The sequence below is a fragment of the Oreochromis niloticus genome, linkage group LG3, assembly GCF_001858045.2.
Source record: "Oreochromis niloticus isolate F11D_XX linkage group LG3, O_niloticus_UMD_NMBU, whole genome shotgun sequence".
Lineage (NCBI taxonomy): Eukaryota > Metazoa > Chordata > Actinopteri > Cichliformes > Cichlidae > Oreochromis > Oreochromis niloticus.
The window spans coordinates 34993083-35006220 of record NC_031967.2 but is presented as its reverse complement, the minus strand read 5'-3'; the positions used below and the strand labels follow the sequence as shown (position 1 = coordinate 35006220).

Sequence of the window (13138 nt, the reverse complement as noted above, 5' to 3'; positions counted from 1 at the left end):
GAAAATTAGAAGTTTCCTTTTGTGCTGCAGCAGATTTTTTAAAATGTATTTTTAGAAAAGTGAATGTTTCTTTAGATAAGAGTTAATTATCACTGAGAGTTAAAAACTGTCTAAATTCTTTCATCTTTAATAAAATGATCAGTGTTGCTGCTTTACCAGGTGTAACAATTAAGTTATGAAAACAGAATTGATCAAATTTAACAGAGTTAGACGTTAGCAGGAGTGTTAGCTAGTGATTATTTGGGTGGTGTTAATTACCCTCTGCACAGCCTTCTTGTTCTCAGTCTTGGCCCGTGCGTACTAAATGTCCAGCACGCTCTCCATTGAGGGGCGGTAGAAGGCCAGCAGGGAGGAGGTGCAGCCGCTGCTAGTCTTTCTTTACCGGGGCGTTGGTGTTGTGGGTCCAAGTGAGATCAGCGAAGATGTGGGTGCCCAGATACCTGAAGGTGGAGACAGATTCCACCCGTTCTCCATTTATAATGAGAGGGGAGTGGACCTGTCTCTGCCTCCCGAAGTCCATTATGAGTTATTTTGTTTTAAGGATGTTCAACATCAGGTTATTCTCTGAGCACCCGCAGGACAAGTTCTCTACCTCTGCCCTGTACGCTGTCTATATATACATTTAAAAAAACAACAACTTTATTTTGGCAGTTGTTGTAACATGAGGGTTATGTTTGGGATCTTGTATCAGGCTACCAATGTGAAGACTACAAGACTACTCACGTGAAATGGGCTCCTGACATCTTTTTCATTGCTCTTGTTTCACTAAATTTATTTCTATGTATAAGTGGGAGCCAAAAGTGAGCTAAAATGCCCTGTAAGGCTGAGAGGAATTGCAGAGTTGAATATAGTGGGCTATTATGAAAGAACTCAAGTTATAACAGGTTAAAAAAAGAGTTGTATGGTTGCTAAAAAACCCAACTGCATGCACGTCGACACGTACGTTCCTCTCACTGTCACTTTGAAAGAGCATTTTTTTTAATTCACTCATTTATTTTAATCAGACCAGCCGCAACCTTCAGAGCAGGGAATCGTACCAGTCGTTACTTATCCTTCAAATGTAACACTGTCCTCTGAGAATATGTTTCCACTGAGTTTACATTGGTGCCATTGAATTCCACCTAAGTGTTTTCTTATGAAAACCTAAACTGAAATATGGAAATATTAAACACATTTTTCCTAACAGCGGCTCCAAACAGGCCAGAGAGTTTAACAATATTAAGGTCTGAAGTTGATCACCTCCGTGTTTTATTATGACAGCTTTAACTGGCGTATGGAAATATTCACTTTTTTCCCTTAAATGCAGATCCTTGCTTTGGCTCCTGCAGTTTAATGTTAACAAGATTAAGGTCCTGTTTTGACCACCGCACGAGTGTGACAGCCTCAATCGGACTGTGGAAATGTGCACATTTCTTTTCCCCTTAAATTTAGCCCCTGAACCAATTCCAAGCATTTAGTGTTAACAATATTAAGGCCTTAAGATGACTGCGTAAGTGTTTTCGTATGCCACGGGAGCACAAGAAAATGTCATGGGCATAGTTTCCTTAAATATTACTCTTTGAAGTGTCTAACCACCTAATGTTAGCTCTCTCAGTTTATTGTGTGAGTTTAGCATCATCAGCGTCACTTAAGCCTTTCTTAAAGCCAGAGAGGTCAAACCGATTACAGTTACCAACCCATTGTTTATTTACCTTTGAGTGAGTTTGGATAAATGAGGTTGTAATGGCATATTGTCTTCAGATGTAGCTGCTGTAAATGTTTTGAGGGTTTCATTATGCAGCTGGTTCTTTGAGATTCTTCTTCTGCCACACCGCAGCTCTCTGTAAAAGTCAGAGGGATTGAGGGAACTTGAGCCAGTTGAATTTTATTTAAGTGCATATAGCTGTTGCAGAAGCTCTGCCAGCTGCAGCACCTACAGTATCAGCATCAAGCGGGAGACTTTCAACATGCCTGGCAGGTCAGGTGATGGTCTGCTTGTCTTCTGAAGCCTGCAGACGTACAACCGAATGAAGGTTACAAACTTAAAGCGGGCAGACGTTCTGGACCAAAAGTCAGAGATCTTATACAGGAAATCGCAAGAGAGGATTGTAAAGATTTCACAAAATATGTTGCTACATGTCATTTAAACCCAAATTTAATCCTCTTTAATAGAAGATCATGATGACTCTATGAAAACAGGAGGAAAAAATGCTCAGTGTTGATCAGATTTGTGGTTGCTTTGTAATTTTCTAATTTTTCTAATTGGGCTGTGGCAGATATAAGGTGTTTTTTCTGCTCTGGTTAAGTCAGCTGTGAGTAATTCTAGAAAGGTTTGATTACATTTTGTCCATAAACTCACATGAATGAGGTCCATTCTTGGTTTTTGTTTTTTCTTTGCATTCTTTTGTTTGTTTGTTTGTTTGTTTGTTTGAAGAGAATGGGCTTAATACACCAATATGTGCATAGAAAAATTAAAAGCATATGGAACGTGATGTTCCTACCACTGTGCATCCATAAAAGACGACAACAGCAAAATAACAGGAGAAACACCGACTGAAGAAAGTGAAACAGGAGTGTCTGAGGAGGAAGTCTGAAAAAAAGCACAGCCTTCCAAAGTTTTTGCACAGGAGTACCTTTAGCTTTAAATAAATCCATAATTATAATAATAAATCAGAAAGGCTTAGGCTGAAATATAATTTTGGATCCTCAGGGTCATCATCACCATAAGTTCACAACAGTCTGTTTTTGCAAAACACAGTCGTGAAAATTTCTAGTGTGTGATTAAGATTAATTGAGCCATATATAATGCAAGGAACTGACACTTACATGACAGAACAAAATGGCATAGTACTGAAAAGGACAGAGTTTACTAAAACTTGTATGCTTGTTTGTTTTTTCTTGAGCTTGTTTTTGTGTCACTTTACATTAAAATCCTTAACTTACATGTTAACTCAAAGTCTCAAAAAGTTGATTCTTTTCATCTGGACGTCTTGTTTTTAGTGGGAGAAATGTTTCGTCACTGTCAGTGACTGATTAGTGGCCATCAGTACCATTCACAGAGATCAGTTGTTGTTGATCAATGGTCATGATAATTTGCATATTAATCCAATGATCAAGAAACTGACCTCCCACGCTATTGTTCAGTCAGTAGGCTAATTTCAGGGTTTTGCAAAGGTACTGTTTAAAAGGTTGGGGAAACCTGCAGTCAGCTGAGACTAAAGAAGTCACTTGATTATGAGTGACGAAATGTTTCTCCAACTGAAAATGCTACGTCCAGAGGAACAGAATCGACTTTTGGGGGATTTCCTTACCTGGATGATTGAGCATGTGTCAAGACACTTTAACTCAAAGTCTTGTATGTACCCTGATTTCCATCACAAAGATGGTATCTGCACCTCTGCAGATTCAGCTATTTCTTCTTTTACGTCTGAAAAGGTGCATTGAAGCCTTGATTGGTCATGCCTTGGTGACCAATCAGTTTTAGGCAATCAGCAGCCACAGCCAGTCAACAAGATGCAGGCAGGTGGCATAACCAATTAGAAATAGATGTTAAGCAGCCAGACGCTTACGTCCCTGTGTTTTCATCTGTCTCCATCTCACCACAGAGACTTCCTCAGGAGGAGCTCTACATGCCGCCAATCGTCATCAAAGTCATTGACAATCGTCAGTTTGGGAGGAAGCCGGTGGTTGGGCAGTGCACCATCCGCTCGCTGGAGGAGTACCGCTACAACCAAGAAGATGAACAAGCCGTGGAGTTGGAGGGAGAGGAGGAAGGATGGAGACGTAAGGCACACAGCAGTGGGAAAAAAATACAGCAAAAATGATTAACACTGATGATAAATGTTAATTGTCTTTTTTTCCTGTGTGTGTTGGCACGTGTAGGTGAGACGCCCCAGTTAATTTCTGGGGAGGTTTTTATTGACATTGATGATGAGCAGCCGCTTGTGTCTGACCAGGTAAAAGAGCTTTTTGTATCAGCTAGTTGCCTAAACCTGCTCTGTGTACACAACACTGCACAATTATTGGCTAATTACTCAGTAGGTAATTACTGGTAATTAGTACTTTAAATAATTGCCACAAAACTGCCTTTAAAGCTTAAAAAACACTTTTGTGTTCATCTCTAAATTTCCTCTCACTAACTTAAGGATTCTCTGGCTGGGCTGTGACTTTCACCTTCCTGCTGAAATCCAAAGTCTTTAACTAAAGAAAAGGGGGGAAAAAAAGAGCCTTGCCAACAATATCACTTGAATGCAGATAAAATTTTTAATTTAGTAAGAATATTTTTCACATTGAGTTAAAACTGCCAGGGATAGTGGTGAGGAGGGAACCTATATACAGGAAACAGCCTTAATTAGGCTCATAGCAACAGGTCCCACTGTCTTACCCTTTCATTTTTTATTTTTGGAATACCCAAAAAGTTGATTCTGTTCATCTGGACGTAGCATTTTCAGAGGGAGAAACGTTTCATCACTCATCCAAGTGACTTCTTCAGTCTCACTGACTGCAGGATTCTCCAACCGTTTAATGAGTACATGTGCACAATGACTGAAACTAGCACCACTGGCTAACAATGGGCTGTAAGGTCAGATTCTTGAGCATTAATATGCAAATTCATTCATTTCATGACTATTCATCCACAACCACTGATAAAAAAGATCAAAATGCTACATCCAGATGAACAGGATCAACTTTTTGGGATTTCCTTACCTGGATGACTGGTCAAAGATTTTTGACATCCCAGTTTGAAGAACACATAAAGTCAATTACTAACAAAATGCAGTCTTTTTAAAGCATTTTTTAATATCCCCTCTTACCCCCCTCCTGGTCCACAGTCGTAAGTGGTTTCATTGTGTGTATTAGTGAATAGAAGATTGTATAGAATTAGACCGCGACATAATTTGGCTTTATTGGTTTGGCAGACCGCACAAGGTTCCGCTGAAGGGAGCAAACATAAATAATGCAGCGCTATAAATGCTAAACACACACTCGCAAACCGCAGCTATCGTTGTGTAATCATGTTTGAGGACTGAAGGGAGCTGGAAAGTTTCAAGAGGAATGCATTGTCATCAAACTGTGGTCCCCCCCAAAAACTGCAAAAACGCAAAGTCATTATTATGTTTAAGATGTTGTTGTTGTTACATTTTCTAAAAATAGTGTTAGGAGGAGAAGAGTTACCAGAGTGCAGTGTTGGTATAAGACATGGAGAGGGTGACACAGAAGGGAATTGATCAAATGAGAAGAAATTGGTGATTATTAATAATGTTGTTGTTTTTATTATTGAATATGTAATTGTGCTCTGGGCTATGGCTCTTCATGGAGAAACATGTTTCTTTAAACACACAGTAAGTCTGTATCGTCAGGCTGAATGAGATTTGAAAGACTCTAACAAATCTTTAATTCCACCTAACAAAAACTCCAAGCTCAATAGAAACCGCCTGGTATTGTTTTCACAGACATTTTGCTTTGAAATGTTTGGTAAGGATGGCGAAATGTTATGTTTCCAATAGAGAGCACAAAACTGATCTGTTACAATGCGTATAAAAACACAAAAATGTTTGAAGCTTGGCCCAGTTGGGCCTAAGTAGGCCCGATTTAGGATGTAAATAAAAACAAAACAATAAGTAAATCACTGCAATAAGTGCTTCCTGGGCTATTGATTATTAAGTTTAATAATAATAATAATAATAATAACAACTACTAATGGTACAAGAAGGTGTCTGGAAATGCTTCTGAACCAAACTGTAGTTTATGTCAAAGGTGTTTTTTTATATTTGCAGCATGCATAACCACACACAGCCAATATAAACTTTCCATTTTCAAGGTTCACCAGTAGAGTTTTGGTCTCTGACATGATGGGTTTGTTATTTAGAGCCAGAACCAATTTGATTTGGATGACAAGGTAAAAGTCATCAGCTAATGTTTGTGAGGTTGGTTACGAAAAGCTCCATCCATAAACTGTATAGCCACCAAAGACTGCTAATAACCGGCGATAACAGTAGAATTTCACTTGCCAAAACTGAAACGTTCTTAGATGATCTATAGCATAAAGAAAGCCAAGATTTTTGCCAGGTAGTCCATCTAAAGCCCTCCAATAGGTAAAGGCAAAGAAGTCCAGTTTAATTATTTAGTATTAAGAACAAGCAAGGCAAAGCTTTGAGATAAATAACAGACTTTTTTAATAAAGTGCTTTTCTACTCTATCTCAGAACACTTTAGGCAACTTGCCTAATTCACCCAAGGACTTTTACTATGCTCTTTTTAAGTGCTTTCTATCTAACATTCATATCTGATGAACGTCTGGGGAGCAACAATCCTGAGTTACTCAGATCCCAAGTTACTCGGAGCAACTTTGCATTAGTATCTTGCCCAATGATATTTGGCATGATGGGGATTGACCCACCAACCTTCCAGTTAGATGACCTGCTCTACCACCAGAGCTACAGCTATCCCCTATATAAATACAAATTGAATTCAGTTGAATTTAATGACCTGAAGCAATGTATGAGGTCTAGCAGACACTGATTGGCTCCAGCTGCCTGTGTTGGTACATCTGTTACTCACACAGGGAGCCATTCACTTGCCATGCATCTCTTCGAAGTTCACCATTGGTTGCCAGCGGACATTTCGGACTCCAGTTGCCTAGGTAATCCTCTAATGTATTCACTACCAGGTCATAGGTTTATCACTGGTATCTGGCACTCTTATTGATAGTCACTTCAGTTGCTTGCCTCCAAGTTGAGGAAAGTGTATTTCAGGACCTGCTTACTTTGCATCACCTGTACCTTGAAGTCAACAAGTGTCATTTCTATGGTATCTGGTCGCCATGGCACTGTACTGGTTTCCGTGAAGACATAGCTTTATAGTCTGTTGAAGCAAACACTATTTTCTTGCCCCTCAAATATGTTTTTTATTTTAACAGTTTAACATGAGACCCTGTTGGGGACTGACAAACTTGTGAAGTCAGCCCTAGGTGTCCATTAGAAGAACTGCACTTTTTGGCGCTCGTGTTTTGGCTTCATCTTTAAGCCCTGGGTTGTTGTCACTTGGATCCACCACACTGGTTAAGCATGTTTGTGGGCACGTTTTAGTGGCATTAAAGGCGTTCTAAAGAGTCTCAACATTTAACTGTGTTTAAACTTAACCACACTTTTGCAATAGCATTGTGTCATCAAAATGGCCAGTGTATCTATTTTTCAGCACTTTTAACAGTTTATGGCATATTTCTGCCTCTATGATAATTATATGTTAGGTCAGAGGGTAGGGACAAACAGTCTACATGATCATTAAGGGTAGAAGTCTTGCTCTTACCTTTGGAGATAGTAAAGGTACTGGCACCCTTGTCTACAATCTTTATGCTAAAATACCCATCTGGCAGCCATGATAAGAAAGTAAACATTCATCAAAATATGAAAATATTCCTTTAACATAACTGAAAGAATAGACGAGTTGTCTCTGCTGGTTGGTATTTGCTCTGAACTGTAATTATGCAAAACCAACGGTTGCCTGTTCAGAAATCACTAAAGACAGTGTGGCAGGCCTTGGAAAATGTTCTGCAGTAATGTTTAAGTGTGCAGGATTTGAAGTTAATGGGCTACAACATGGAAAACCACTGGATTGGCCCCTTTGAGAATACTGAAGTAACATTTGAAGACAGTGAATCTGCAGAGGACTTGTGAGTTTTCTGGAAAGAATTCCAAGCTCGTGATTTCTGTCAGCCTCCTCTGTGAGAGTAAAACAATTCAAGACTTCTGTTTTGGAGCCCTGCACCTTCTTGCTGATGTCTATCACTTCTTCTTTTCTTCTCCTCAGTTTCCTCTCTCTGCTGTCATCAGCTGTCATTCATTTTTTTTGCTTTTCAAAACCCTCGGTCTTCCTCCTTTGCTTCTGTCTATTGTTCTCCCTCTTCTCTCTCCTCTGCACAATAAAACATTTATTTCCTTCTTTTCTACATTCGTCTTTTCCCCACACTACTTTTTTATCAGTTCCTGCCACTTTCCTCCTTTGTAAAATATCCAGTGCTGAAAAATGGATGCTTAATTGCCAAAAACTGCAGTTCCTCAAGTAGCCGCTTCGGGCTGCCTCCAGAAGTGAACTACCCGTGATGGGCTCCCAGGGTAAAATGACCAACTTAATAGGAGAAATGCCCAGACTATGAAAAAGAATGATTTTATAGGACTCTATGAAGTCCATAAAGTCTGTACTACCTACACCCTTACTGCTTCCATAGGATTTAAAAGTACAATTACAGACAGGTGCTGCTCCTCAAATGCAATTGGTTGATTTGCAAGGGTTGCCAGGACAAAGCCTCTTCTCTCTAAAAAAACAAACAAGACTCGAATGTGGGGCCATCTGTCCGACAGGTAAAACTTGTGACAAACTGGGGCTTCAAGTTAGGAACACCGCCAGTTTGACTGGTTGATGTGCCAACACAGCTGACTAATAACACTCACTGAACTTGATAACTCAATTGTGTTTGTGCTGTTGCTGCCTTTTAGCATGATGACCACTGGCCCACAAGGTAGTAGCTGATGTCTCAGTGGCCTTTTAGCTTCTTTTAGATGCACTCTCTAAATCTGTTTTTGTTAATTAACTTCTTCCTTTTATTTATCAGTTGTTGTTCCTTCTTTCCTGCTCACACAGTTTCCTGGCTCTTTTTAGCTTTTACCAAATTATGTTTTTCTTCTGCCTTCCTTCCTTGCTTCTTTTCCTTGTTACATAAAGTTTTACTTCACTCTATTCCCTTTTCTGTCACCCTTTTCCCAGTGAAACCTCCATCTCTTCTTCTGTCCTTATTTTCATTCATTATGTATCCTTCCATTCCTTACATCCCTCTGCCCTTTCCCTTCTAGTTTCCTTCCTACTTTACTATCTCCATTTATCGCCATTCTTGTGTTATCTTCACTTTAGCCAAACTTTCTTTTGCACAATTTTCATCTATTCAGCAATCCTTTCATCTCTCCATTTTATTTTTCTCCATCTTTCTGTTTTTCAAGCTTGCTTCACCTCTGTTTTTTATTTTCCCTCTCCAGTCAACCCAGTTTTTCTCACACTCTCTCTCTCCATCCGTCTTTTGCCTTCCCCTCTTTACCCTTTTAATTCATTTTCTCATTCCTTCTTCCCTTCTCTATCGATCAAGCTGGCAGCTGTTTTAATGTGGCAGCTCATTAGGGGGAATCCTCATGTTATCCTCCTCCGTTTCCTCTCTCTCTCTTCATTGTTGTGGTTCATCAGCCAATCATCCCCTCACTGATCCTTTCATCATCTTGAAATCCCTGCTGGAATTTTTCCCTTTTTTAATTTCTCTGTGCGGCCCTCCTTGGTATCCCTTAACCCACAGGCGCCACAAAAGCTGCACACACACACACACACACACACACACACAAATTTGTGTTTCTGTCACTTAGAGGACATTACATTGACTTTAATTTATCTAAATGATAATTAAACCCTTGACCAAACCTACCAAAACTTCATGTTAAAACTAAATGATCAACATTATGGAGATATGCTTTATGCACTTACATCATAAGGAAAGCACATACACACAAATACGTGCGCTATTTAACATAAGGAGACATCATGGGACTGTCTCTAATATACTGCTGTTACCTCATTCTTACGACACTGACCATTTTTCCATTCTCTTGCACTGATGCAAAACCTCAATTGCCTTGTTGTGTTTGAGGGGGGAGGGCAGCGGTAAATGTTTAGTGACATGGGAGTTCAAAAAAATATGTACAACATGAGCTAAATAAGCGAGGTTAATTAGTGCGTCTGCGGGTGTTGAAATCAGTGTACACTCCCTGACATTAACACCCTAATCCAATTAAAATGTGCAGTTCATCATCAAAACAGCTTTGTGTGGGTACAATAACAGTCACGCAACTGGATGATAAATTTGCAGTGACAGCTTAAAAAGAAAATCTGCACTCTTGGCAACCCAATTTGCAGATTCAGACCCGGCGATGAGTTAGAAGTTGTAAATTAATGGAGCAAAGTGCGACATTTGGTCAGCAACAAGCAGCTTTGTTTCAGCGGATTCTTTGTACTGCTGAAATTCTTTGTAGCACTTAAAAAATTTGCAAAAAAAAAAAAAAAAAAAAACCTTGGCACACAGCTAACTTGTTTAATTAAATTGGTCTTTGATGATCAGTCTTTGTGGAGCTTCATCTGTTTCTTCTTAACTTGATCTGAGGTTTCTTCATGAAAGTCAAAGTCAGCAGAGACATGTGGCAACCAGTTGTAGTCAAATCAAATCAAGTGTCCAGTTGGATACTTGAATATTGGAACTGTAGATAACCAATTTGTTTTTAGTACTACAAGGACATCGTTGTCCACAGTTTAGTGGACAGTGATGTCCACATCAATTCATAATGACTCCACTCCCTTATGTGAGAGTTTTGGTTAATTCAAGCTACCAGCACACTCCCCACCTCTGGATGCAGAGATCGTCAACTTTTGCGGCAGCGTCATTGCCAGCGAATTTGTCCACCCACCACAACCAAGCTCCTCATTGACTTTCCATTGGCATTGTTTTCCTGGTGCCTTGCATGCCATCACCACATAATGCATTTTGAGGAGGTTGTGGTCACTTCACATTATTCACTGAGATCAGGTTGCATGTAACCTTGGTTAAACATGGGTTGAAAACCACTTAACTTTGTTCTGATTTTTAAAGGAGTTTAGCATTTAAAAGCTGCATTTTTTTTTTCCAGTGAATTATATCCTGGCTATTAGTTCAGAATGGTCCAAACAAACAAATACTGATACTCTGTTTTCCAAATTGAACTCATTACACATGTTTGAAAATTCACTAGGGTTTACTAGGGTTGGACTGGGAAGTCCGGGACGCTATTCACCTTCCACAATACATACCGTTTCCCAGCAACAGTAATGCTGGAAACACAAAGAGAGACAGACATAGGGTCTTCATTCACCACTTCCATATTTAGTGATGTCTTTTTCAGTCTCTCTCTCTCTATGCTGCTCTTCCCTGTACTCAGCAGTCTTTAAAATGACAAACATCAAACCTGGTAAAAGAAAAAGCTAGATGTGCATGTGCACAGGCATCCTTTTTTCCAAGATAATAGTAAGACAGATTATGTTTAATAGGAATCAAACAATAATCAGTTGGGAAACAAGCCAAAAATATCACTATGATTTGCTAGCTTTTGGCAATCATTCTGACCATCGTCCGTTACCTGCATCATCGTCCGTGAGCACAAACCTACTTTCCAACCATTTTGCTACACAGGCTTTTGGTTATAAAGGCATCAGGATTTACCCCCTTAGATCTGGCAGAGGTGCTCCAAGGACTGGAACTGTGAGGACGGGGGCGATCTGACTGTGAAAGCAAGTTCACTGCATGCTTATTGAGTAGTGACATGTAAATCATGAGATTGGCCCAGCCTAACATAAATGATGCGTAAATCCTCATTTATAACTATTATGGGACTATAAAGTACATTCAATTATAGTAAGAGTTAAGACTAATTTAAGAGGTCAAAAAGTCATTAAGAGGTTTTTTCTGAAGGTATATCTACAGGTTATGTCCATATATTTTTTTAATTTAAAGTCCACCACTGCAAGGTGATGTTGGCACAAAAATATAATAACTGCATTCAGGTTTTCCCATCCCATCTTTGTTCTATCCTTCTCTGTTCTCAGCTGATGTCTAACTTTGTCTAAACACTTGAGGCCAGATTTACTAATGAGTGGTGCGAGTGCAAACTGGCCTTTAAATTCATTTGAGTTGTATTTATATACCACTGTACAATTATACAGTGATGTAAAAGGAAAAATACTGTTGGTGTTTATAAAGATGCTCAAACAGAAAACAGAAAAAAAGGTGTGTTTTTTTATGTTTGATTTTGAAATTAACTTACTGTGCTGATGTTAATAAAAACAGCTTAACTGTTGTAAATCACCCATGTTTAGTAAATCTGGTCCTTTGTCCTCCTAATCTGGGTTCTGTCACAGTCTACCAGAGTAAATTCTGTGAGGTATAAGATACTGTCGTTACTAACACTAACCCCAATCCCGATCTAATGTGTATTTTGGTGGAAGATAAAACAGATTTATTACTTCTGTATTTTACCAATATCATGGAGGAAAAAAAAAGGCATATTCTGATTGCCTTGGGTTAGAGTTAGGGTTAGGGCTGTGGTCGTCTACAGTGATGACTTAGGCCTGGGTATCTGCATTTCTTCCATAGTGGGACCTTCCAGGGAAATAACACAATTGCACACTCAGTTCATGTTTAGAACCCACCATGGTGACAGTGATGTTTCTGTGTGTTTGATTCGCTGATGTCCCTTCAAATGTTAGTAGATAATGTCTAACAGTGTCTAATGTTGTAATTTTCATGTACATTTCTAATATCATGTTCCTTCTTTTTGAGTGATTAACATCTTGAAATTGTCTTTTATGATTCATCATTGAGATGTGTTGCAAATATTGAGGCTAACTCTAACAAACTAACCTGAAAGTGTGTGTTTCTGTGTATATATATGTGTTGTAGCTTGCAGATGGAACCAGTTCTGCTATCATTAACCTTTCAACCTCTAGTTCCAGCCTTCATGTAGGTAACAAACTCATCTTGTCATTCATTTCATTCATTGAACAAGAATGTCAGTCATGCTTTGCATTTACCTTTCATTGCACTTGTTTTTTTCCCCATCCATCCATACACCATACCTTCCAGCCTCCCATTTAATCGTCTAAATTGTTAAATCTGCGCATATTGGCAACAGACTGTCTAGATTTTTTAAGAAGGTCTACACCAGAGCCAGGAAATTTTTACAGTGGTCACCAGGCTGAGGATACTAGTTGAAACTGATGTCGCTCTTATGTTGAACACTGCATTCAGCCAAATGTTTGGTCTCCCTCCTTATCATTTGGCTGTGCACCACATGCACCATGAGACAAATATGTTACAACTCAAGATGTTAGTGAGGTTGCAACTGTTGATAAAATTCATAAAATGGGCGTTGTTAGGAGTCCACAAGGAAACAGCTGCTGTAAAATGAAAATGGTTGTCCAAAAAAAAAACCTCCCCAAGTTTACATTTAAATCAGAGTTACTGGATCTAACTCTATTTTATTAATTTGTTTCTCTAATGTATATCATCATTTGGCATTTTTCCACTGCAAGAACACTAA

General features: G+C 39.1%; 1 protein-coding gene across 10 annotated transcripts in view; it reads left to right on the top strand.

Annotated features, from left to right (window-relative positions):
- Positions 1 to 13138, top strand: part of dysf (dysferlin, limb girdle muscular dystrophy 2B (autosomal recessive)) — a 102754-nt gene that overhangs the window by 47280 nt on the left and 42336 nt on the right. For 7 of the 10 annotated variants that reach the window (XM_019354593.2, XM_019354590.2, XM_025904449.1 and 4 more), the window contains 3 exons: positions 3585 to 3762; positions 3862 to 3935; positions 12499 to 12558. In XM_019354593.2, coding sequence (XP_019210138.1) covers positions 3585 to 3762; positions 3862 to 3935; positions 12499 to 12558 — 312 coding nt within the window. The remainder of the gene's footprint in view (positions 1 to 3584; positions 3763 to 3861; positions 3936 to 12498; positions 12559 to 13138) is intronic. The other 3 variants (XM_019354595.2, XM_019354591.2, XM_019354592.2) reach the window with 1 other exon arrangement.